General features: G+C 44.5%; 1 protein-coding gene across 13 annotated transcripts in view; it reads right to left on the minus strand.

The window, feature by feature from the left end:
- MCTP1 (multiple C2 and transmembrane domain containing 1) overlaps positions 1-23587 on the minus strand; it is a 556599-nt gene extending 533012 nt beyond the window's left edge. For all 13 annotated transcript variants that reach the window (XM_042250767.2, XM_060416015.1, XM_042250765.2 and 10 more), the window contains exon 1: positions 22857-23587. In XM_042250767.2, coding sequence (XP_042106701.1) covers positions 22857-23579 — 723 coding nt within the window. In that variant the 5' untranslated portion in view covers positions 23580-23587. The remainder of the gene's footprint in view (positions 1-22856) is intronic.
- Between the last annotated feature and the right edge of the window lie 3525 nt (positions 23588-27112).

Here is a 27112-nt window from a genome sequence, read left to right on the forward strand (position 1 = left end):
TATTTTCTAGCCTCTCAGTGCCTAAGACTGAGTTCTGTAGTATCCACCCAGTTCCAGGTCACTGCCGCAAATTTTACAGATCAAGCTAATTCACTCCCACCCCACCAATTCCACCTTTTATCCAAACCTTACAGTTTTTCTATCCAGGAGAAAAGACTCTAACTGAACTAACTCATGCTAATGTGTAAATGATCATGCCTTAAGGCTCCAAAGACACTGGGTAACTTTTAAAGAAAATACTTGCTAAGCCAAGTACAGATAAATAATAGAGTAACAGCAGTAATGGCAGGGGGTAGGGGTGGGTATGAGAGAATAATGAATACATATTGAGCATCTACAATGCCAGGAATTGACACTGGTTCACTGGACCCTCTAAACAGCACGAGTGGGTAGGTATATTATTCCCCTAGCTTTACAGAAGAAAAATGTGGGGTTTGAAGAGCTGAGTATCTTCCACAGCTCAGTAGAAGTCCTGGTCCTCTCTCTGCCTTGGCAAAGTCAACCAGTGTGGTCTCTGGCCCAGGGGCAGGCAGCTCACCTAAACCATTCTTTCTTATACTATTTTTTTCCTCTTCCTTTGTACTCAAACCACAGATCCCCTAAAAGCAAAGTGGCTTTTCCCCCCCATTAGCATGATAGCAGGGACAATAGGAAAGACAAAGGCAGCACTGGCTGAATACTACTAAAGCATGTTTTTATAAATGAAACTGCTTCATAGTGGAGTGTGGATCTTATTTTAACTTCTTCAGTGTATTCATCACCCAAGTATCAGTATGTATCTATGTAACGCACATGTTATAGGTCCTTTCCCAAAAATTCTACAACTCAATAAATAAGACACCCTTTAGGTTAATTCAGGTGCTATCATTTGTAGCATGGTTGACTTTAAAACTAGTCATCTCATTACTATAGTTTTACATAGTACAATTCATTCAAGAAAGCAGGCATAAAAAAAAAAAAGAACCTACTTAATATACACTCTCATTCTGTACTCTATGCTCCTTTTATCTTAAAAATACAGGGGAAAAAAAGTCTCCCCCTGCAGAAATGGAGGGGACCCTGCGTACCAAGCCAGGAACTGGGTCCAGCTGCTCACAGATTTTCTGGATGGCTGATCACCCATCTTCCCAACTGCTGATTATTGACTGCACCCATGTGGACACGGGAACTTTTTGCCTGATCATACCAACCTGATTGCCTTTAAGGACCCACCTCCTTCCCCCTCTCAGTCCACATCATTTAGGCTGGATGTCCTCAAGTCCTGGGCTCCAAGGATACACATATGAGCTGGCTAAGCCCCCTCACCTCCTGGCCACAGCAGGCAGAGTGAGGCTCCAAATCATTCCCGTGAGACTCACCCCCAAGAACTGTGAGGAGGATGGATACAAGAGTTGCTGGGGTCACCAGGTAGAGAGGCCCTACCTGAGGGAGAAGCTGCCCACGGTCAAGCGCTTCTGAGGGAAGAGCAGAAAGAAGGATGGAAGGGCAGAGACAGCGCTCTGATGGCATTGCCTCTGAGGTTCTGGATCCAGGCTGCCCTGGGGTTCTGCCAGGTATGAGAGTAAAGACTCTCTCCCTTGAAGCCACATCCAGGAGGAGGTGAGCTCCGTCCCAAGGCAGGAGTCCCCGATGCCCATGCTCCATCTGCCCCACTAGACACCTCCATTCCTACCCAGCTCTCCTCAGACTACGGAGAGGGGAACCACAGTGCCCAAGCCTGGCCCACCCGGCACGACCACAGAGCCAGCAGCAGCAGCCACGTCTCCTGGGTCCCGGTCCACCAGCCACCAGTTCTCCAAGTCTTCACATTCCACCCCCTGCCCCACCCGCCTTCCTTCCCAAAGGCCACTTGCCCCAAGCGGACAGTCTTCCAGACAAGGAGCGCTGAGTCCGACCTGTGGGTCGCTGGTTGACTTTAAAGAGAGTAGAAAGGAAAAGAAAGAAAGTGAAGTCACTCAGTCGTGTCCGACTCTTTGCGACCCCATGGACTGTAGCCCGCCAGGCTCCCCTGTCCATGGGATTTTCCAGGCCAGAATACTGGAGTGGGCTGCCATTTCCTTCTTCAGGGGACCTTCCCAACCCAGGGATCGAACCCAGGTCTCTCGCACTGCAGGCAGACGCTTTACCATCTGAGCCAGCAGGAAAGACCTTAAGGAAGTAACTGTGCTTCAGTTTGTCAAGGTCCAGAGCACGCAGAAGATCCACGTCCCTTGGAATCGTGCACTTCACAGGTTCAAGAATCGCCCTCTCACTTGAACAAAGCTCTTTCTTCAAAATGACTCTACACAGCACTTTCTACCTTTTTTTTTTTTTTAGCATATCAGAAAGCCATGGAGTCATTGAGAGAAAATGAGCAGAGAGCGCTGACAGGACAAGTCTACTGATGCTTCAGTTCAGTTCAGTTGCTCAGTCGTGTCCGACTCTTTGTGACCCCATGGACTGCAGCACGCCAGGCCTCCCTGTCCATCACCAACTCTTGGAGTTTATTCAACCTCCTGTCCATTGAGTCGGTGATGCCACTGACGCTACTGCTGGTGCAAATCACAAAGACTGTCCTGACAGCTGCTACAAGGAGGTAATTAAACCTCTGCATTTATCTCCTGAGCAAAGGAATTCCCACGGTTTTATTTCCTTAAACAGTGATAGCCAGTAGTGACATTTATCTTCTGTATATATTTACTCTCTCCCCAACTAACAGTGAAAGTCTCTGGAGGGTGGGGGCCTGGGTCCCCAGAATCTAGAACAGAGCCCTGTGAGTGTAGCAAATAATCAGCAACCACCGTCCACTGAGAAGGAGAATCAGAGGAAGCTTCTATTTCATATCGCACTCTCTGGTAATAGAATCTTACTTCTCAGTGGTTCAGTCCCAAAGGAGAGTCTCCAAGCAAGGGAGACTTCCAGAAAACAGCACCCAATATTAACCCCAGTCATGACCCAGTTAGGGCTCTAACTGTAAACCGGCCTCTTCAGGAAACGCTGCAGGGCATGACTGACTTCTTATTTCTGGGCACATCTGCACTTCTCCCCTAGGAGGCCAGTCTAAAGCTTTTTCCTTTTAAGAATCAATCTATGTCCTCTGCAAGGTTCTGAAATAAATAAATAAACAAGGTCATGGCTGAAAATTCAGAGATGTGAGTTTTTACTTTTTGTTGTGCTATTAGGCCATCTTATTTCCTGAGCCTTATCACTGAGTCTTCCCTTTATCCCAAGGGTGATAATAATTGAGGGCTCTGGAGACCATGGACTGGAAATTATGGACCTCCTTGCTCGAAGGTGAAGCGTGTGTATACCACTGTGTTTCTCTATGAAGAGAAGGCCACAACTTGCAGTCGCTTTTTGGAAAGGTTTTATGATCCCCAAACACAATGAGAATTAATGTTAAATTCCTTTGTTGTCTAACAGTGCTAACTTGGTCATGACTCCAGTAAAGTGCTACGTAAAGAACAACAACAACAAAAAGAAACCACATGACATTTTTCCATTATGACAGGTGAAGAATATGCAAATTCTTGATACTCTTGAGCTGGGTATGGCTTATATAATTGAAAGTTTTTACTAGATGCCATTTCTTATGCCAGACGGCAGTAATGCTTGGGTGCTCAGGGAAGCCCATGTTGCCGGGGGTGGGTCATGACAGTGGTTGGCTGGCGACATCAAAGAACAGACTGGGAGGCCTGGCTTGGGTGGGGCTTAGTCCAGTGTCTGAGCACTTACACTGGTGGACATGCTAGATCCGTATCCTAAGCTTTCAGAGGGGCAGGCTGGCTGCCTTATGCTGCCATGTCAGCTTTGATTCAACTTTGAAAGACAACAGTCTTGCTAAGGAAGTCTTCGATTTCCTTTCTTTTCCTGCGCTAACATTCTCTATATAATAAGTGGTGAGTTTTTACATACTTTAAACCTTCCTTCCTGCTTAGGCACTACTGCAAATCTGTTTCACAAATGTGGGTATTGGCTATATGTGACAATATTGATCTTAAAAAGCATATAGGAAACCAAAATTTAAATCTCCTTCACAGTGTTCAATAAGCAATCTTCCTAATTGCCCCATGATTATGTTAACAAATACAGACTTTGAAATGAACGCTTCCTCACAGAACTGCTTTCCAAAGTCCATGCTTTCCCCACTTGGACATCAGGGAAGAAATTGGAAGCTCATAAAAACTATGTTCTCCATAAATTTCAGCTGGAGCACCTGGGTCACCAGGTTTCCTCTCATTTTCATCCGTGCTTCAGCTCTGAGACGTGCCATCAAAACAGAATCTCTCCCCTGAGTACTGACAGGAGCAGGTCAGACTGCATTTCCTACTTCTGTTTACCTTCCAACAGCGCTCAATTAAAATAAAGGAAAGTGAAATATTGTCTTTTTCCAGAGGGGGAAATATTTGCATCCACTTGCTGTTCCTATTTATTATAGACATTTAAAAAATACCATTATCTAATAGTAGAGAAAGGTAGTCCCAACACACCTTGCTGCTGCTGCTGCTGCTGCTAAGTCACTTCAGTCATGTCCGACCCTTAGCGGCCCCAGGGACTGCAGCCCACCAGGCTCCTCCATCCATAGGATTTTCCAGGCAAGGGTACTGGAGTGGGGTGCCATTGCCTTCAACGCACTTCTCTAGCACTTTACAAAACAAGTCTGAGAGCCACGTGGTCTCACACACAGCAGCAAAGCAAAGACGCATGTCAAGAACTTTCCCAAAGGTGGTTCTCTTCATGGCCAAGCATCCAGGCTCTTAACACTGCTTCAGAACTTCAAGTCCCAAATCTCCACATGGGCAAAAGACCCTGTATAACCCGGCCCCTGCCAACCACTCCAGACCCATCCTCCCTTGCTTTCCCTCTTACTAACCAAATTCTAACTGCCCACACAATCTTCCTCTAAGCTCCTTCTGCTGTGGTTTCCTCCGCCCTTAACTATCCACCACCTCCCTTATATCCTCTCCTCAGGAACCAGGCCAACTTCTGTTCATTCTTTGCATTTCATCCGACTCTATGTCACTTCTTCAGGAAAGTCTTCCTGCCTCTCTCCTTCCTGCATCCTGCATGATTAGGTTGGGACCTCTTGCAATTCATTCTTATAGTTCAATGTATCTCTATACTCCTCGGAATGTGTTATCACAACTGCAATTGATAATTATGTGTGCATTTTTTTTAACTTAATGAAAGTTTCTCCTACTAGATCATAAGGTCTATAAGAACTGATCTTTCATTGAGGTATTAAAAGATACTATGTCTACTACAGAGTAAATATTTTATAAATATGTGAGGAAGGGAGAGAGAAAAAGAGGAGGGATGAGTTACCAAATTCATGGGTATTGGATTGGAAGGAGACCTTTCAGCAACACGTGTATATTTGGGGCTGGTTCATTACCTAGAACATTCTAACCAGATCTTTCCCCTATTCCAAGACGCCTGGAAAGAACTGCATGACAAGCAGATGGAGCAGCTCTTCAGGGTTGAGGAAAACCATGAACCTGGGAATTAGAGATTTGGAGCCAGTCACTTAGGGACAAAAGCCCAGCTCTGCCACTCACCAGCTGTGCGACCTCAAGCAACTCCCCACTCTTTCTGGGCCTCCATTGATCCATCTATAAAACATGAGACTAAGAATTTGTGTTCCTTCCTGTCACAAAGATTATGAAGTAACATCTGTGAACCAGTAACAGGCCCAAGACTAAGATTTTACTGCTGTTATTGTCATTAATCAAGAAACATTAAAAGTTTTCTCAATATCACTGGATGTACCATAAGGCAAGAACTATCTTGCCTTTTCCTTATTTAAGGCATACAGCCCACTAGGTAGAGTCACAAATGACTAGATGCTCTGAGAACAATTTGTTTTCCTGTCCAGAGATCCTAATACTTAGACTGGCTGCAGGATGCACAGCTTTATTTTCACAGGAGTTTAACAACATGATTGAAGGCAAGAGACACGTACAGAAGGCACAAGATCTGATCTGAAATATATTCACTTATGAGCTCTTGGAACTGAGCCCGCAAATAAACTAACCCACGCCTACTCCTTGTATCTTTTTAGATTCTTTTCTCCGACTAATAACTGGCACATCCCTCCAGCTGTCCCTCCAAAGCAATACTGAGATTTGACTCATTGATAGGACTATTGCTGAAGGAATGGCAAACTCAACCACGAATCACTGGTCTGGGCATGTCTTGTACCTGGCACTGGGGCTCCGATGTGGCTTGACTACTGGTAGAGCAGTGGGTACCCTGGAATCTACAACCCTGGCAGAAATCAGCTGCCTGTTAACCAGCTCTGCCATTTAATAAGCATGGACAGAATCAGGACTGCAGGCAAATTGCTTAAAAATCCTCTAAGAATTTCCCATACATAAAACACAACTACACCGTATGCCTACTTCACAAACGATGCCGTGATAAACAACCTGCCTGCCAACACAGGAGACACAAGAGACTCAGCTTCGATTCGAGATGGGAAGATCCCCTGGAGAAGGAAATGGCAACCCACTCCAGTATTCTTGCCTGGAACAGAGGAGCCTGACAGGCTACAGTCCATGGGGTCGTGAAGAGTTGGACACGACTAAGCAGCTGAGAGTGAGCACACACATAGCATATACCTTTACATATTTATAGTTATATAAATAATATAAATAAATGCATATATAACAATATATTCTGTCCAAACCGCTGTGAGTTTTAAAATTAAATAATGCACGTAGTCTGCAATGTTTAGCTGACACTGTGCAAAGAATGTCCAGCAGAGAGATCCACTTTGTCTCCTTCTGTTACTCCCATGCTGTTCATGAAATAATAGCAGTAATGACAGAAAGGAAATGAAGCTCTAGAATATAGAAAATACGTAATTATAAGGGCCTTGTAAATGATGTTCCTCAGGATAATATCAATAACAGAAGTAACAATGATTTAGAGTGGGGACCCTGCTGAGGAAGAATTTTTTCAAGTAGGACCAACATTTAAAAGTTGCCATGAAATTAAAAGATGTTTACTCCTTGGAAGGAAAGTTATGACCAACCTAGATAGCATATTCAAAAGCAGAGACATTACTTTGCCAAGAAAGGTCCGTCTAGTCAAGGCTATGGTTTTCCAGTGGTCATGTATGGTTGTGAGAGTTGGATGGTGAAGAAAGCTGAGCACCGAAGAATTGATGCTTTTGAACTGTGGTGTTGGAAAGACTCTTGAGAGTCCCTTGGACTGCAAGAAGATCCAACCAGTCCATTCTAAAGGAGATCAGTCCTGGGATTTCTTTGGAAGGAATGATGCTGAAGCTGAAACTCCACTACTTTGGCCACCTCATGCGAAGAGTTGACTCATTGGCAAAGACCCTAATGCTGGGAAGGATTGGGGGCAGGAGGAGAAAGGGAACAACAGAGGATGAGATGGCTGGATGGCATCACTGACTCAATGGACGTGGGTTTGGGTGGACTCCAGGAGTTGGTGATGGACAGGGAGGCCTGGTGTGCTGCGATTCATGGGGTCGCAAAGAGTCGGACATGACTGAGCAACTGAACTGAACTGAACTGAGAAATTGATTTTGATTGCTTTCTCTAGCAATCAAAGAAGTCTTAGAGGGCCTCCCACCAGTAAGAAGGAAGTGATAGATCAGGATTATGCCTTACACTAACGTAATCTGTCACACTAAATTTGTCTTCTTACCTTCACTTGTTATGAGATATTAAAAAAATGGGTAGGAAACAGCAGAGGCAAAGGAGAGCTGTAATGTCAGTACTGAGATGAGGAAGAAGAGGAGGATTTAACACTTCATTCCCAACTTCCACCTGGAGCTGTTTTCCTAATGTAGACTTCTCAGGCATGTGTGCGTGCTACATCACTTCAGTCATTTCTGTCTCTTTGCAACCCCATGGACTGTGGCCCACCAGGCTCCTCTGTCCATGGGCTTCTCCAGGCACACCTACTGGAGTGGGTTGCCATGCCCTCCTCCAGGGGATCTTCCAGACCCAAGGATCAAACCTGCCTCTCTTACATCTCCTGGATTCCCAGGTAGGTTCTTTACCATTAGTGCCACCACAAACAGCCTTCCTTTGCAGGGCTTAAGGGCCAGGTGACTTGAATCCAAATTACACTGATGTGTGACTGTGGACAAGTCACTTAATCTCTCGTGACGCAGTTTATTCATCCAGAAAATGCAAATGATAATAAACTTACTTTGGAAAGTATTGTAGTAAACAAATAAGTTAATACATAAAGAGCACTTAGAACAGTGCCCAAATATAACAAATGCTCTGTCTGTTGCTCTTAATACTAGTTATAAAGTGTCAAACAAACCCAAGGAAAAAGAGATCAGATCTGTGGTTACCAGAGAGGGCAGGGAGGAGGGGGAAATGGATGAAGGCAGTCAAAAGGTACAAACTTCCAGTTTAAGATAAACAAGCACTGCTGCTGCTTCAGTCGTGTCCGACTCTGTGCGACCCCATAGATGGCAGCCCACCAGGCTCCCCCATCCCTGGGATTCTCCAGGCAAGAACACTGGAGTGGGTTGCCATTTCCTTCTCAAATGCATGAAAGTGAAAAATGAAAGGGAAGTTGCTCAGTCATGCCTGACTCTTAGCGATCCCATGGACTGCTGCCCACCAGGCTCCTCCGTCTATGAAATTCTCCAGGCAAGAGTACTGGAGTGGGGTGCCATCGCCCTCTCCAAAACAAGTACTAAGGATGGAATAGACAACATGATAAATACAATTAACACTGCAGCACAGTATATCTGAAAGTTGTGATAACGTTAAACCCTAGGAGTTCTCTTCTTAAGAAATTGCTTTAATTTCTTTTTAAAAATTAATTATTTTAATTGGAGGCTAATTACTTTTCAATATTGTGGTGGTTTTTGGCATACACTGACATGAGTCAGCCACGGGTGTACATGTGCCCCCATCCCGAGCCCCCTCCCACCTCCCTCCCTAGCCCATCCCTCAGGGTTGTCCCAGTGCCTGGCTTTGAGTGCCTGTTTCATGCATTGAACTTGGACTGGTCATCTTTCACATATGGTGATATTCATGTTTCAATGCTGTTCTATCAAATCATCCCACCCTCACCTTCTCCCACAGAGTCCAAAAGTCTGTTCTCTATATCTGTGTCTCTTTTGCTGTCTCACATACAGGGTCATCATTACCATCTTTCCAAATTCCATATATACGTGTAAATATACTGTACTGGTATTTTTCTTTCTGATTGACTTCATTGTATAATGAGATGATGGATGCTCATTAAACTTATGATGATTACTTCATGACATACCTAAATCATTATGCTGTACAACTTAAACTTATATGGTGCTATACGTCAATTATACCTCAATTAAACTGGAAGAAAAATAAAACAAAATAAAATAATAAAATAGGGGTAAGAGGCCCTGGGAACTGGTTGGCCTCAGGTCAAAGGTGAGATGGTACAATTTAGCCAAGAGAGCCCAGCTCAGGGTGGCCATAGGAGGACCACCGTCACCATGTTCAGGGTCACATAATGCAACTTCAGAAGGCGGAATGTGCATTGTGATTTAACAAAATCAATTCAAAGGCAGAGGAGTGAAGGTCAAGCCCTATCACAATAGATACTACCAAAAAAAGGTCACAGATGCTCATGCAAAACAAGTCCACACAAACCTAGTGCAAAGTTCTAGCATCAAATACAAACACAATTTGTGTAGTTGCTTGAAATTCAAGTTAGACTTCAACTCCTAGAAAGAAAGAAAAAACAACTAGATTTTAAAATATGAACCAGGAACTTACAAAATACACCACTCAAAATGCCATCCAGATATAATTAAGAGGATTATGTTATAAAAAGAGTCATTGAGAATCATTAGCAACATTAACAAAAAATAAAATATCCTTTAAGCAGTCAACACAAACAAAAGCTCTGCTGTCCCAGATCCACTTGTTCCTAATTTAATTATTCTCCAACTCTCTTTTTCAGATGATTTCAAAAAATGAGCTTTCTGTGATTATGAGAATACATCTTTATGACCCTAAAGGTTACCTTTCTTCTCTAATTAAAAGATGAACTGTATCAATAAAGTAGCTCACCAAGTTGCTGCCCCCCGCCTTTTTTTTTTTTTTAAATCTCTGAGGATCACTTTGTGAGAATAAAGCCAAGCCAAGCTTGAAAATACTAATGATAAATCTTAGGTATTGTGAGATCTAGGTTTCAAAAGATTAAGGAAATAATTCAGTGACCTCTCTTCCATGGTGGCTGTAAATAAGATGGATATTTACAGAAAAAAGATTATTCTATCGAAGAAAAGGCATTCCTTATACAATTAAGTTCAATAGAAGATAACTCATCCCCTTTGTAGAACACCAGGCGTGTCTGACTCTTAAGACCCCAAGGACTGTAGCCCTCCAGGCTCCTCTGTCCATGGGATTTTCCAGGCAGAAATACCGAAGTGTGTTGCCATTTCCTTCTCCAGGGGATCTTCCTGACCCAGGGATCAAACCAGAGTCTCCTGCTTGGCAGGTGGATTCTTTACCACTGAACCACCTGAGAAACCCAGTAAACCACAGCTGTCTGCCAGTTGTCTTCTTTTTTCCTTTGGTTGAGCTGGTTATTGTACACCTGCTGCTAAGTCGCTTCAGTCGTGTCCGACTCTGTGCGACCCCATAGACGGCAGCCCACCAGCCTCCCCCTTCCCTGGGATTCTCCAGGCAAGAACACAGGGGTGGGTTGCCATTTCCTTCTCCAATGCAAGACAGTGAAAAGTGAAAGTGAAGTCACTCAGTCGTGTCCGATTCTTCGAGACCCCATGGACCAGCCTACCAGACTCCTCCATCCATGGAATTTTCCAGGCAAGAGTACCGGAGTGGGGTGCCATTGCCTTCTCCATTGTACACCTACTCATACTAAATGAACTTAGACCATTTATAAAGACTGTGTTATCACTGAACCTTAGTATCAACAGATTAACTTCAGTGGAAGAATTTTAGAGTTCCTCTGCTTATCTTTGACTCCAGGGGAAAATATAATGTATGTGAAAGAATAGATATGTGTATAAACCATACTAGGTGAAGGCATATGTAGGTGTGTGTGTGTGTGTGTGTGTGTGTGTACACAACATGTGTCAAAGTAACACAAAATATAAAAAAAAAAAAAACTATAGGAACCAATCATTTAAACTTCACTGTGGAAAAAAAATATATTATTAAAAAAAATGCTCGACTTTATTTTCTCTGCTCAGTTCCCAGAAGGACAAGTGAAATAGCTGAAAGGCAAATAGCAGGAGGGCAGTGAATGAAGAGACAAGACCCAAATAATATACCACCTGGTTAGTTCTGTAACAGAGATACACAGATGCAAGATACACAAAGACCCATGCACGGCAAAGTCCATACAGATCTTCCTCATATTCTAGCATCTACCCAAGGAGAAAAATGCTGGAGCTGGAGGAAATGAAAATGTCACGTAGAAAGGAATAGATTAAGAAAATTTTACAAACCCCAGTCTTCCTTGAAAAGAGGCAGAGGGAGTGGGGCATCTCGGAACCTGATGATGTGGTTCTCCCTGCCATCTTTGCCTGTTCCCCTCATTCTCACTTAGCTGACTCCCTACAAGCAGGGCAGGAAGTCAAAAAGGCAGCAGCTTGAGGAGATCCAACCAGCTCACCCTAAAGCAAGTCAGTCCTGAATATGCATGGGAGGGACTGAAGCTGAAACTCCAATACTTCGGCCACCTGATGCGAAGAGCTGACTCACTGGAAAAGACCCTGGTGCTGGGAAAGATTGAGGGCAGGAGGAGAAGGGGATGACAGAGGATGAGATGGTTGGATGGCATCACCGACTCAAGGGACATGACTTTGAGTAAGCTCCGGGAGTTGGTGATGGATAGGGAGGCCTGACGTGCTGCAGTCCATGGGGCTGCAAAGAGTCGGACACAACTGAGCGACTGAACTGAACTGAACTGAGGCTAATGTAAATGCAAGCTACCTAGGGGCCAAAGGGAGCAGAGAGGTACTAGGGGGATGGCCAAAGTGCTGAAGTCAGTGTTGGTTTGCTTGAAACCACTGAGTTGACATAGCACATACGCTAGGCCAGTGAGAACCAGGAGAGGTCCCAGCCTCAGGAGGACCCGATCCCTGCCCCTCACCTCCAGCGTCCTTTTGAAAGTTGAGGGAGGCATAGAAAGGAGAGGGAGGCGCAGTTCATGACTGCCCTCAGAGACAGCGGGGCACACAGATCTAGAGTGTTCCCACCTCCAGGGAGCTTTGGCAACAGCTTTTTAACGACACAGAACTCGTCTCCAAAATCTATTTCAATCGCAAAAGAGATTTTGGAAAACACTCAGACTTCTAGTTTGGTGTGGAAAATATCATTCAAAAACAACTATAGAAATGTTGAATTTTTCTTTTATCGAAAGCTATTTTACATTTCAATAAAAGAACAGGAGTCAAATATGGCTTAAAGGTCCAGATAGAATATCGTTTCTATTCTGAGAGAATATCAAGTTGCAATTTTCAGAAACTGACCATGTATTCACACCTGGGTCAATTTTGTGTCCGACCAAGAATGCACATCACAACATTTGAGGCATGATGCCTTAAGACAGAAAAATGCCAACAAAGCCCTTGAATTCCAAAACCTTGCATTATATATTTCCCCAAATATTTAATCACTCTTACATCCAGCACCATAAAAATCTGTGTAACAAAAATATGTAGGGGGTTTTTGTTTTATCTTTTTTTTTTTTAAACACAAACGTATGTCTTGTCCTTTCTTTTGTTTCATTAACACTCACTGCTTTCAGTACCTAATACTGCAGAGAAAATAACTATTTTACTCAAGAAGAATCTAAAATAACTATCAAGAATTTGAGCTTTTACATTAAAAAGAATGAAATAATGCCATTTGCAGCAACATGGATGGGCCTAGAGTTTATAACAGTAAGTGAAGTTAAGCCAGAAAGACAAATAATGTATCACTTATCTAAAATATGACACAAGTAAACTTATCTATGAAACAGAAAAAGACTCACAGACATAGAGAACAGGCTTGCAGTTGCCAAGGAAGGGGGGGGGCGGGGGATGGATTGAAAGATGTTAGCAGAAGCAATCTGGTATATATAGAATGGATAAACAGCAAGGTCCTACTGTATACCACAGGAAATAATACTCAATATCCTGTGATAAATCATAATGGAAAATATGAAAAAGAACATACATATAACTGAATCCGTTTTACAGCAGAAATTAACACAACATTATAAATCAGTTCAGTTCAGTTGCTCAGTCACGTCTGACTCTTTGGGACCCCATGGACTACAGCACGCTAGGCCTCCCTGTCCATTTTTTAAAACTGCAACTAAAAGAAAAAAAAATTTTAAGACCGAGATTACAGTAAATAAATGACAACTGGGCACCCAAGGGCCCAGCACCCTCAACCATGTTGCATACATGCAAATTCAGAATCCAACCTTCCCTCTCCCTCCCAAAGGAAAATACCTTTTAGTAAAAGCATTTCGAACCAGAACCAGAAAAAATCAAAAACGTAAGGAAGGAATGTGCTATGATTTATTCCTTTCACTCTACCTTTTCCCGAAGGTCCAGACGCATCACTGGTCTTAAAATCTGTCCATGTCCTCCTCCCCAGGGTCAGTCACCTGCCAACTTCAGGCTCTAATGGACTGTCCTGGCCTCCGACTTCATCCTTCCAAGACTCAAGTCTCCCTGGTCAAATGCCTCTGGGCCCCTGGCTACACTCGCTCCTCAACCCTCAGAGTTCCCACACCTTCATCTGCACCTTCATTTCCCAATATCCCCTCCTCCAAACACCCTAGGCTCCAGTCCCACTACTGACACCCCATTTCCTGAATTCACAGGGCACATGTTCGCCTGCGAGCACCCTCAAATCACTGCCACCCAGCCCGCTCCTTACTTGCCTCCACACCCACACCATCTCTTCCGCAGACACTACCATTTCCCTGCTCTCTGGGCCCAGCCCCACCTCCCGTGTCTTTAAGGACTGCATCCATCAGTTAACCCATCTTCTGCTTTAACATCAACCTCTCTCTCTCCATCTCCATTGGAAGCAAAACCAACAGCCTGCCCACAACCCCCTCCCAGCAGAGTCCTTGTGCTCTCAGCACCACTTTCTTTTACCCCTGGCAAGAGCCAAACTGCTTGACCTGCCTCCCTGTCTCCCCTCCTCTTTCCACGCACCCCTCCACCTGTTGCATTCCATCTTCCATCCCACCACTTCTGATGCTGCTATTCTGTGAAATGTTATCAATACCCACTGTAACCAGGTAACATTCTCCTGGCGCTAGGAAGGCAGAGGCAAAGTTCAAACGTGAACCCTCTGAGTCAGAAGTTCAAGCTGATAGCTAAATTCAGCCCAGAGATATATTTTATTTGATCTAAAAAAAAAAATGAACTATTCGCCAAAAATGCGAGATTCTGGAGATGTCACACAAAAATCTGGATTATTTTGGCTTCTGTTAAAGAACTGAGAAACTCTGGCTGCACTACTTCTTTCACTGAATGATAGTGATCAGCTGGAGGGAGAAGTAGCTGCCCCTGGAATGGAGCCCTTGGCTCCTTCCTTCACTCACTGCCCGCCCCAGCAAACCTCCTTTGCTCATTTACTTTGATGGCCCCTGTGGGTAATGGAGTTTGAACACATGCTCTAGATCACTGCTGTCCAATAAAATAAAAATGTGTCACACACACAACTGAAAATTTTCCAGCAGCCACACTTTTTAAATGAAAAGAAATGGGTAAAATTAACTTTAATGATATATTTTATTTAATCCAATATATCCACGTTACTATTTTCAACACGCAAGTGATATAAGAAATTAGTAGTAAGATATTTTACCTCCTTTTCTTTGAGCTGAGGCTCCAAAAATCTGGTGTGCACATTACACTTTCCACACATCTCAACATGAACTAGCCACTTCTCCAGTGCTCAGTAGCCAAGTGTCTCTGCCATATGGGACGGCGCAGCTCCAGATGCTTAGTTTCTGTGGTTGGTATTGTTTAGTCGCTAAGCTGTGTCTGACTCGTTCGCAACCCCATGGACTGTAGCCCACCAGGCTCCTCTGTCCGTAGGATTTCCCAGGCACGAATACTGGACTCGGTTGCCATTTCCTTCTCCAGGGGATCTTCCAAAACCAGGGACTGAACCCACGTCTCCTGCGCTGCAGGCAGATTCTTTACCACTGAGCCACTGGGAAAGCCCCAGATGCTTAGTGGTTAGTTACAAAAATTGCCTTGCAATCAGAAATAGAGAAAATGTTAAGGAGAAAGAGAAAACAAGCAGGGCTAAGGAAAAGGGGGGATGATGTCAAGGAGCAGGCAGGGTGAGAGTTAGAAAACAGAAGAGTAAGCAGGGACACAGAGACAATGAATGAACAGCCCTGGTTCAGTCCTCCAAGGGAAGAAACACCCCTGATAGGCAAAAGCCATTGATAGGCAATGCTGATGTTCTGAAGGAGGCTTTGGTGTTCTAAAAATATGCTGAACATTAGACAGGTGGTCACTATGAAAAGCAACTGGCAGACCGTCTGAACCCCAGTTCACACACTTGGCACCTCAAGAGGCAGCAGAATGAGCCAGGCTAACGAGGGCAGGATTCTTGATCAAGACGGGATTTTTAATCTAGTTAAAGTACGTGGAGCTGAGAAGTGCAATGAAGCAGGCAGCAAAGTGATCCTGAGCTAACATCCACGGGGAGGTCAAGACTCAGAGATCATGAGGCAGGACATGTCAACAGGCGTCAGTGATCCAGACGTGGGGGTGTAATTTTAGAGGCCAGACGCAGAGACTGGGGCCCAAAACAGATAGCTGGGGTCAGAGACCAGCAGCAAGAAACACATCCCCGAGCCAGAGACCTCAGAAGCAGACACTGCTCCCCCCGTGAGCACACTACGGTGGTCATATGCTCCCTTGTGCCCTCAGATAGGAACCAGAATTAAAGCACAGGCTGAGAAAAGCCAGTTCAGCAGCTGAGAGAAGAGGGGAGTGTCAGATGTTTGCTAGGCATAAAAGGACTTGGAAACAAGAAAGCAAGAAGAACATCTTTCTGCAACCATAAAGTGATTTTGAAACTTCTCCAAGAGAACTTATCTCTGAACAGCTCCAGCCCATCCATTCATCCCTTCATCAATTCAGCAACAGTTTAAAACGGTAATAAACAGTAATGGTACAAATAACTTTATAAAACAGTAATCCATTTTACAATGTTGATTCCATAGGTCCATTGTCCTAAGGCTTACCAAATTCTACTCCAGCAGCACAAAATAAGGTGAGATTGCTAATACTGAAGGGGCCTCTCTAAATAAAATCTGTAAATTAGGAGGCTTGCCTTGATCCTAAAATGTCCAGAGTCCCATCTATCATGTGCCATAATTTTCCAGATTGGCTAGGTCCAAAGAGAATGGGAAATAAGGCTGATGCAAAATATCTCAAAAGAGATTTCATAGGAAAATTGTTCTCTCAGGAACATAATATGTGAGACTTCTAAATCTCATTATAATGAAAATGAAGTTTTCATGTTGCTTGCATTCAGACTAATATTGAACATGAATATTTGGAGACACTGGGGAAATTGTGGCCTGCTATTTTGCTGGAAAAAAATTTCTAAGAAACTGGTATACATTGGAAAATGAAAGTGAAAATGAAGTCGTTCAGTCATGTCCGACTCTTTGTGACCTGTGGACTGTAGCCCACCAAGCTCCTCCATCCATGGGATTCTCCAGGCAAGAATACTGGAGTGGGTTGACATTTCCTTCTCCAGGGGATCTTCCCGACCCAGGGATCGAACCCAGGTCTTCCACATTGCAGGCAGACGCTTTAACCTCTGCACCACCAGGGAAGCCCCCAGTATACATTGAAGGGGGAAATATATTTGCATACATTCTTGAATTGTTAAGGTTTAGTAATTACTTTTCACACCTGATTTATAAAAAAACAATGTAAACTAGAAGAAAAGGTTGATAATGACAAAGACATCAAGATAGCACATAAAGCTCACCATGCAGGCAAAAATACAATAAGTTCAATGGTAGCAATAAAATCCACAAATAAAGACAGTAAAGTTTATTTGACAAGTGAAAAAAATGACTTGAGGAAGACTGCCTCATGCTTTTCAATAATTAACTTTATAGGAAGATAAAGTGAAAGTGAAGTTGATCAGTCATGTCCGACTCTTTGCGACCCCATGGACACCAGGCTCCTCCATCCATGGGATTTTCTAGGCAAGAGTACTGGAGTGGGTTGCCATTTCCTTCTCCAGGGAACTTTCCGACCCAGGGATCGAACCCAGGTCTCCCACATTGTAGACAGACGTTTTACCATCTGAGCCACAAGGGAAGTCAAGCTTATCATAAATAGGTATGCTTTGCACTGTATTTTCATGGAAACAAGCAAGATTACCTAAAGCAAGTAAAAACAGTTATCTATTTCATTGACAAAAAACAACCCCCTCCCCCCAAAAAGCGAGTATTCAAACAATGGCCCTCAGATATCAAGAAAAGGTTCTATTTAGGATGCTTGGTTTATTGAGGCAGGGAAATGTATAGTTTTTAGTAAGTTTTCCAGTAAAATTAATAAGTCAAAGCAAAAAATTTCACATTTCAAAAAATTAATTTTTGCTACTCTAAAACAGATGTCTGCTACAAAGCTGTAAATAACTATGATTTAACTTAAAAATCCATTACCCTAACTTCTGAATCTGCAGATTTTGTCAGCGCTTCCAATGTTATCTACACATACTTTTTACTCGTTATCAATCTAGAGTTGGCAAACATTTTGATAATTGATATAAGTGAAAAAATCATACTACATGTTTCCTTGTGCCGAATATATATTAACCTTTAATTTTGTGAAATCATCCCCTATTTCCAAATGATGGAGCAACAGAAAACAAGAGGGAATATTTGTCCTATTTTCCTTATGAACCTGTTACTTCTGCTTTATCCCTCAAGGTATTTATTCACTTTTTCATGATAGAGTGCACATATTTGCCAAAAGTTATATAAGATTTTTTTCATTACTATTTAAAGAAGCTGTGATGTCACCAGTTCTGCCTGGGTTAATTTTAGGCTACTTTTGCCACCACTCCAAGGGAAATAATTTACATCAAAGGACCAGCAAAGCCCCTGTTGATTTTTTTCAGCACCCATTTACTTGCAATGGTGGCAGCGGCAAAACTTTAATAAACCGTCCAAAAATAATAACAGCACACAACTGCTAGTCTTTATTGAGACAGGTTTCAAGCCCATCTCAATTAACATATACCTGCTAACACTTGCATTTATAAATACAAGATCCGTGTGTGTATGTGTGTGTGTTAGTCACTCAGACGCTTCAGACTCTTTGCAAGCCCCATGCACTGTAGCCTGCCAGGCTCCTCTGTCCATGGGATTCTCTAAGCAAGAATACTGGAGTGGATAGGATTCCTTTCTCCAGGGGATCTTCCCAACCCAAGGGTCAAACCCTGGTCTCCTCCATTGTAGGCAGATTCTTCACCGTCTGAGCCATCAGGGAAGTCCACAAGATCCACAGCTCTATACAAATTCACCAGATACACCTGATACTGAAGGTTACAGGAGACAATTCCGCTCCAGAGAAAAACTATCATTCCATCTAGCCCTTTCTCTGGAATAACTTGATGATGCCAATATTTTTCAAGAATGCAATCACACATTGAACTGTACATCCTGCTCCAAAATGTCCTGAGGTCTCACCCTCACTCTTTTACTTTGAAAAAGCTTTGGACAAGTTTCCAACACTCCTTCTAGGAGCTTATTTTTTAGATTATTTGGGGGATTTTAGTAGTTTTAATTATTTACATTACTTTTTAAAATTTGTGCCTTTCCCAAGTCTGCTGCTGCTAAGTCACTTCAATTATGTCCAACTCTGTGTGACCCCATAGACAGCAGCCTACCAGGCTCCCCCGTCCCTGGGATTCTCCAAGCAAGAACACTGGAGTGGGTTGCCATTTCCTTCTAAGTTATGCTATTTTAAGTAAGATTAAAGACACCTGAAAAATAGATAGCAAAAATTACACAAATCACATTTTTTAAACTTTTTGATACAGACTTTCTTTAAAAGATCAGATAATTAATAAAGCCAGATTTACTTCATGTCTAGACTTAATCTTAGAAGGTACCTTCCACTTTTTATTGGAGCTTTCTTATGTAATTTAGAAACGTTATCACAAGGAACGGGTATTCTTCCTACTGTGTTTTGAAACATTCCTATCCTGAAACATTTCATACCCTGAATATTTTACTCATTTTTTTCAAAATAATTTTTACTCCTCTATGAAAGCAATTTTAACAAAATGAACTTGAAAAAAATAAAGGATTAGCATTCACAAACACTGCAAACTTTTGTTAAAACACTTTAAAAATGCAACATATTCATGCCTCACTCTTTAACGGACTTTCTGATTCCAGCGAAGTATAATTTTAGTAACTCATCAAGACAGAATACATAAAATTGGCACATTTTTGATATGCACACAAATTGAGAACGCATCTTTCCCAACTGTGTTGCAGAAAATGAAATGCATCTGGCATGACAATATGGCCCAGCGCGTGAACTAGAATCAGTGGGAAGAAAGGGGTTTCTTTTTTCTTTTTTTCAAAGCAGAACCTTTTAAATGATGCACATGCTCCAATAGCAAGGCATTATTAAGTCTGCTAAACTGTTTCAAAGGTATATTTGACTTAAAAACACACACACACACACACACACACTAGCAAGTGGCTGGCAGGGGCAAAGGAGGTAGACTGGTTTGCTCAGTTGTAATGATTATACAGCAGGGACTTCCAAATCTCTTTCCCAAGCAGTCCAAAATGATTTTTTTGCTTTTGCACCGTATCTCCACCCAGTCTCAGCGTATGCGCACATATGCTGTTGGGGCCTCGTGCTGGGCTGGGGGGTGGAGAGGTGGGGAGAGTGTTGAAGAACATGGCTAATGCCAGGAGCAAGCAGAGAACAAGAGAAAATTTGAGTAACCTGCTTTTTTGCGATGAATTTTCTTTTTTAAGAGAAGGGGCTTTTTCCCTAGGCAATCTGAAGATGGATTTAAGGCTTTTAGCATCTTGTCTTTTATGTGTTCCCATCTGTGCTTATGAACTGTGAATAAAACTGAAATCTGCATGTGCGACAAGCTCCCTCCCCATGCCCAAGTGTCTTCAGTGAGGAGGTGCAGGGAGAGAAAGGAAAGATCCCTGAGTTGGGCTGGAAGCCCGGGAGGGTGCTACAGAGTTACACCTATTCCTGGACACCTTAAGGAGTCCTCTTCCAGCTCGAGGTTCCAGCTCCATTACTTCCTTCTCTCTAGAGGGGTGAGCCAGGTTCCTAGAGTTGGGCAAAGAGGCATTTAGGAGACAGGAATCCTCTCTGTGCATTAGTGAAAGAAAGCTGCTAAAAACTGGATGTGGGACTCGTAACAGAAAACTGTCCACTTCTCAGGGCACAAGGCTTCATAAGCAGCAGATGCAGTGAATCAACAATTAAGCCTCAGGGCCTATCTTCCTGCCCACACTCCACCTATCACCTACTCTTTGAAAGATGGTTTGGCCTTTGTAATCCTCCTATGACTTCACTGACATTCTGGTTCTTTATAATGAAAAGCTTCTTTAGAACTATAATTTGTAAATGTGATGTAAAAGATACACAACGATGCATTACAGAGAACAAAGAACAAATTAATTCAGCTAATCAATCACAGAACAGATTCTAGGAAACTGGAATGTATTAATAGGCAAACTTACAAGTATTAATCAACAGCACTGAAGTTATCTCAGAGACATACAAAGTTCTAAGAGCGGTCAAGCATAGCTGTCATGATGAAAAAACATTTTAGAGAATGACAAAACTTCTTTCTGTCGTATGTCAACGATGTGACCTTGGAAAGATTCTTTAATTTCTTTGAGCATTGATTTCCTAGGAAATCAAGAAAGATTCTCTAATTTCTTTGAGCACTGATTTCCTAGGAAATCAAGCAAGAACTTCTATCATGTAGGGCAGTTGTGAGGATTATATCATGCAAGTGCCTAGAATTTTATGAAGACACAGGTAATAATGTTTGCTTCATATTCTCTCAAATAGGTTTTTTGGTCTTTTGTATAGAATGTTCATATTTAAATAGCAGTATTTTTCAAATAAATGTTGATAGCACCTGAAAACATTTTGATAAAAATGAATATAGAGATTAATTCTGAGTTCCTTTCTATTGCTATGAAAATATCTTGGTTCATTGAACTGCAAAATTATTTAGTAAGTTAACACTTGCAGAAATGTGTCTTTTTAAATGTTCTGATCGTAAAAGTTAATAAAAACAAATGTAAACAAGTATCCCAGCTCTAAAATTCTTATACATTAGGATCATGTATATACTCAAAAATAAATAATTTTAAAATATATAGTATTCATCTACACTGAATTTAAAGCATCTTTGTAAAACCACCTCATTTTGGAACCAGAATTAGGAGTTCTATTCAATTATCTTTCAAGACAAAAACGAAAGGTAGGTTCACATAGGCTTTTTGTCATTACTATCTCTGTCTCCTCCTCTGAGAATAACTGGAACCTTGTTCTAAACCATCAGGTGTTTTCTAGAGCATCAGTAACATCAGATTATTGCAAGCAATTGTGTTTATGAAACAACAAAACATACTAGTGTTCTGGTTGACTTTCTGATTACACTAATACATTAGCCAATAAACTGTGAAAACTTTCAACTGAAAGTCCATCTATTCCCATATCTTACCCTTCAAAGCATGGCCTTATGTTTTTTGTGACCCAACTTCTAATCTAATTAAAGTTTTACTGTATATATTACTAACCTAACTAATCAGAGTCAAGATAATGAGAATCAATATAAGATGTATTGGAATTAAAAAGTTCTTTAGGTCCCTGGCAGAATGCAACTTTGAAAATACTTGCTAGCATGACCACGATTTGATAAACATTTACAAAAGAACACCGCCTCTACAAAACCGTACAAAACCAAGGGAGTAAAAGCCACAGCTCAGTGGAACATTTTACAGATTTTTACTTGACTATTGCCTGATCGAAGAGTCAACATGGTGTACAAAGCAGCCTGTTGAACGCAACTACTTTAGATGACCATAACACAGAAAAAGCCTGGCAAAACCAATACAGTATTGTAAAGTAAAATAAAGTTAAACAAAAAAGAAAAAGCCATAGGAACATCCGTGTGACTAACTCGGAAGAGACACGCTGTCCACTTGTTGGACAGCGATCCACTCGCAGCAGGAAGTTTTGAGAAGGGAGGGTGGGAAGATGAAGACTTTTGCGCTTAAAGAGTTTCCCCAAGACGTGACCTCACGTTTGCCATCAATTCGCCTCTTCGCATTTCTACTTTTCCCTGAAAGTGTGTTGGGCATGCTTGCTTTTTCTTGGACAAGATGAGACTTAGCTAGACAGTCCTTTTAGGGGCTCTCCAAAAAAGTACGCATTTTATGTCTAACCTTATTCCTCTCCTATTGTGCTGTGCTTAGTCGCTCAGTCGTGTCCAACTCTTTGCGACCCCACGGACTGTGGCCCGCCAGGCTCCTCTGTCCATGCGATTTCCCAGGCAACAATGTTGGAGTGGGTTGCCATTTCCTTCCCCAGGGTCCTCTCCTATTGGGCTACCATTAATACGTCCACTTTCATCGGCAGCTGAGAAAGCGACCCAAACAAGCTTCTAGCAATAGGTGCTCTTTCTGTCCAAAGTCAAGTCAGAGGGCAAGTCAGAACTTTTCCCTCTCTCTGTTTGATCTGTAGCACCCCTACCCGGACCCTCCCGGGCCCTCCCGGGGTCCCGATTGCCCACCGCTGGAGGCGTGGCCCCCGCGCGCCCTGGCTCGGGCTGCGCCCACCTGTCACTCACCCCGCTGCTGCCGCGCTCCGGGCCCTTCTCCGGGGTCCGCGGCTCCGCCGGGCTTTGGGCTGGCTCAGCGCGAGGCGGCAGCGGCGGCGGCTCGAGCAGCTGCTCCAAGCAGGCGGTGCCCGGCAGCGAGGAACTCTTCTGATGGCACAAGTGCGCCGCGGTGCCCCGACGCCGCGCGCCCTCATCCCGGGCGCGGTCCCCCCTCGGGGGCGGCTGGGGCGAGGAGGACAGCGAGGATGAGGCGGAGGACGAAGAGGGAGCCGAGTCTGGGGAGCGTCCGCCGGGAGGAGTCGCTCCAGCGGCGGCGGCGGCCCCCGGCCCCTTCCCCACGGGAAGCAGATGCCCGCGGATCCGGCGGCGCAGCGTGGACCCCGGCTCGGCCCGGCCGGTGGCGCCGGGCTCCAGAGGCTCCGGCGACGAGCAGCACAGGTTGGGCTGCGAGGAGGAGAAGACGCGGTCCAGCACTTGCTTCCGTTTCTTGAAGCCGCTCCACCGGCTGCTCCCGCCACCCAAGCCGGCCGGGGCATCCCGCCGGCCCCCAGGGGGCGGCGGGGAGGGCGACGGGGTGTCCGCAGTGCGGTGCTCAGGGCCCCCCGCGCGCGCGGCCCCGCCGCCCTTGCTCTTGCCCACCCCCAGCTGCAGGTTCTTCCAGAGCCGGGCCTGAAACGAGGACGCCGCCGCCGCCGGCTCGGGCGAGCCCGCCGCGGCTGCCCGGGGCTCCATCCTCCACCCCGCGCTCCTCCTCTCCCCTCCTCCTCCTCCTCCTTCTCCGCCCTCTCGGGCTGCGCCTCCTCCCGGAGCCCCGCGGCGGCGGCGGCGGACGCAGCAGCACCAGCCGGGAGTGACCGGCGGCTTCGGGCCAGCGCGGGGGCAAGCCGGCCTCGCCGCCGAGGTTCTCCCGCCGCTGGACCCCGGCGGCGCCGCCGCCTCCTCGCGCACCGGCGGGGGTGGGCTGTCGCTACGGCCAGATCGCGGCCGCCGCAAAGTTTGTGGTTCCGAGCGCCGGGGCTCCAGGCCACTGGAGTCCCCCCTCCGCCCGCCCCCAGGCCGCGCCCTGGGCCCCTCTCCTTGCCGGCTCCGGACTCGCGGAGCGAAGCGCGCTCGGCCGTGCGCTCCCAGCCGCCGCGCCAGGGGACCCCGCAGCCGACGCCCTCCGGGCAGCACCTGTCAGCGGCGGGGGCGGCTGCCTCGGAACGGGGCGCGCGGGCGACTCACGCGACAGGGAGTCCTCGGCACGTCCGGGACCGTTCTCCAGCTCCCGGGTGGGAGGGCGAGCGAGGCGAGAGCCGGGCGGAGTTGGTTAGGGACCCGAGCCAGCTTGCTCCTCGGGAGCCGGCCACGGTTAGGTACCCACGCAGCTAGCTCTGGGCCGGCAGCGAGACGCGCCCTCCGACCATCTCGGTCCGTTCGATGAAGCGAGCCAGGGTGGAAATCATGCGCCTTCCCTGGGTCCTGCGGAGCAGCCAGTGTCCACACCGAGAGGTGAACCCGCCCGAGTCCTGAGGTTGAACGCCACTGCCTCCGCCCCGCTGCGCGCCCTGGGTCCAGGACCAGAGTTTGATTTCTTCTGCCTTGATTTCATCCCCATCCTCCCCTCCCCGCTCTTTGCTTGTGCCCTTAGTTTCTCCTGCAGACAGGGTCTAGAGGTTTCCGGGAGTCTGACAACAAAGCAAGTCCTAAAGTTGCAGGGAGTTTACCCGTGTCCCAAGACGAGGAGGATGCGCACTGCCTCTCATCCCATTCCAAACGTAGAGTATCTTGTTCTTTTCACTCAAGTGCGTTTTCCTTTCGTCACTTACAAAGCAAATGAGAAAGGCTCCTGCAGCCTTGGTTTCTCCCCCAATCTACTGCTCCAAGGGTCTTCTGAATCTCCTGAGAGAGTAGATGACACAGGATCCCTTCCGCACCACAAAATGCAGGAAACTCACAAGAGCTCTGGCACCGCAATGCCTAATGCCAGTCTCCTCTGGCTAGCAGTATGCCCTGGGTGTGCCACTCCCCGCTGTAAGGTTTTTCTTTTTCTATTTGCTTACCTTTATAACAAATATTTATTGAGCACCTACTACATGTCAAGCAATATGATAGGCTCCGAGGATGCAGCTGTGAACAAGGCCAACAGGGCTCCACCCTCATGCAGCCTATCTTCCAGTGGGAGAATCAAACAGAATTTCTAATAGTGAAGAGTCCCATGGAGAAAATAAAACAGGGTACCATAACAAAGTGGCTGTGGAGGTGGGGTTGCCAGATTAATTGCAGGACACCCAATGAAATTTGAATTTCAAATAAATGATGTACAAATAATGTTTGAGTATGTGCATGTCCCAAACATTGCATACGACTTACTAAAAGACTATTTGTTGTTTATCTGAAATTCCCTGTTTTGTATTTTTATTTTCTACATCTGACAACCCCTTACAGAAGGTGTTTTTCTTGTTGTTTTGAGGTTATGTGTACATCTGAGAAGCTAAATTTTGAGTTGAGGTTTAATGAGGACAAAGAGCAGTCATTGAAAGATCTGATTACAGAGCATTCCAGGCAGAAGGAACAGCAGGTGCAAAGGCCCCAAGGCAGGAAGCAGCTTGGCTTGGCATGGCATGTTCAAGGACAGATGGAACTGCTGCAAATAACGTGGAATAAGGTGGATAAGAGATGAAAGGAGTAAGTGAGCAGAGGCCTGGTGGGGTGGCTCCTACAGCCATAGTAAGAGACTGAGCCTCCTGTAAGTGGAATGGGAAGCCACTTGAGGGTTTTAAGCATGAGTGATGAGATAATACTAATGCCTGCCTTGCGGGGCTGTTCTAAGGATAAAGTGAAAAAGGACTTCACTCAATGCCTGAGGCTTTTCCACACGAGAGAGTCACACCGAAAATACCATAACCATAAAAAATTACCTCAGTATAGAGCTACTGCGATAGCTCGGAAGAGAAACTATTTTATCCAGAAGTCTTCCCTGCAACATAGGAAAAAATATTCTAATACTAGTTTTTCTAGGATGTCATTAATGAAAGCACAGAGAAAATAAGTAAAGAAATAAAGGATTCTCCATGTCTGTGTCTCTATTCCTGCCCTGTAAATAGATTCATCTGTACCATTTTTCTAGCTTATATATATATATATGCATTAAGAAATGATATTTTAATTTCTCTTTCTGACTTCACTCTGTATGACAGACTCTAGGTCCATCCATATCACGACAAATGATCCAACTTCTTTCCTTTTATGGCTAAGTAATATTCCATTGTGTAACAGAGATGTAGATGTAGAGAACGAATGTATGGATCCAAGCAGAGAAGGGGAGCGCGGGATGAACTGGGAGAGTGGCATTGACACATATACACTGCCACGTATACAGTAGACGGCTAGAGGGAGGCTGCTGTGAAGCACAGGGAGCTCAGCTCGGTGCTCTGTGATGGCCTACAGGGTGGAATGGGGAGGGGGAGGCTCTAGACCCAGGGGATATACGTATCCATATGGCTGATTCGCTTTGATGTTCAGCAGAAACTAACACGACACTGTAAAGCAATTATACTCCAATAATAAAGAATTACCATAGCAAATTTAGAAGAAATGATAATCACTTCTTACCAAAGCTCTAAAAATAAGTCAAGTTTGTCATATTTACTGACATGGGGCCATGGACTCACAGTGATAACTACAGTCTTATATTCATGTAGTCTTTTAATGATGTGTTTGACTTTTGTAGCTTTATGTTTTCATTTTTCTCTTTTACCTAGTTTTGCCTTGAACTCATTAACTCACTTCAGAACCTGAAATCTACAATCCCAGATAACACTCATCCATCAAGGAGAGTTCATTTCTAGAACTTGAAAGAAGACAAGTAACTTTTCTTAAATATCTAAAGTGGATTAGAAATTGAGAGGCTGCCCTACAAACTGTGCATTACATAAAATTGCGCTGAATATGGCCTTTGCCATCAAAGGCCTTATTATATTTAAGATACTATTTTAAAAAAATAAAAGCTATACAACACAAGGGGACAGTGAATCCCCTTGATCACTGAGGGAATACAGCAGAGTGAAGAATCACTTGTGGCTTGACTGAAGGAAGATTTGTTGGAGTCATCATCTGAGCTAAGATCTATAGCAGGTGACAGAGTACACTAAGAAGATAGATTTGCCACCAGCAAAAAGAAAGCAAGACTAATGGCACATAGCAAGACTTCAGTAAATGTTAGCTTTTCTTTCGTTACAGTTTATTAGCCATCTAAATATTTATAGAGCATCTATCGCTTGAAT

This window comes from Ovis aries, chromosome 5 (assembly GCF_016772045.2).
Source record: "Ovis aries strain OAR_USU_Benz2616 breed Rambouillet chromosome 5, ARS-UI_Ramb_v3.0, whole genome shotgun sequence".
NCBI classification, from domain to species: Eukaryota; Metazoa; Chordata; class Mammalia; order Artiodactyla; family Bovidae; genus Ovis; species Ovis aries.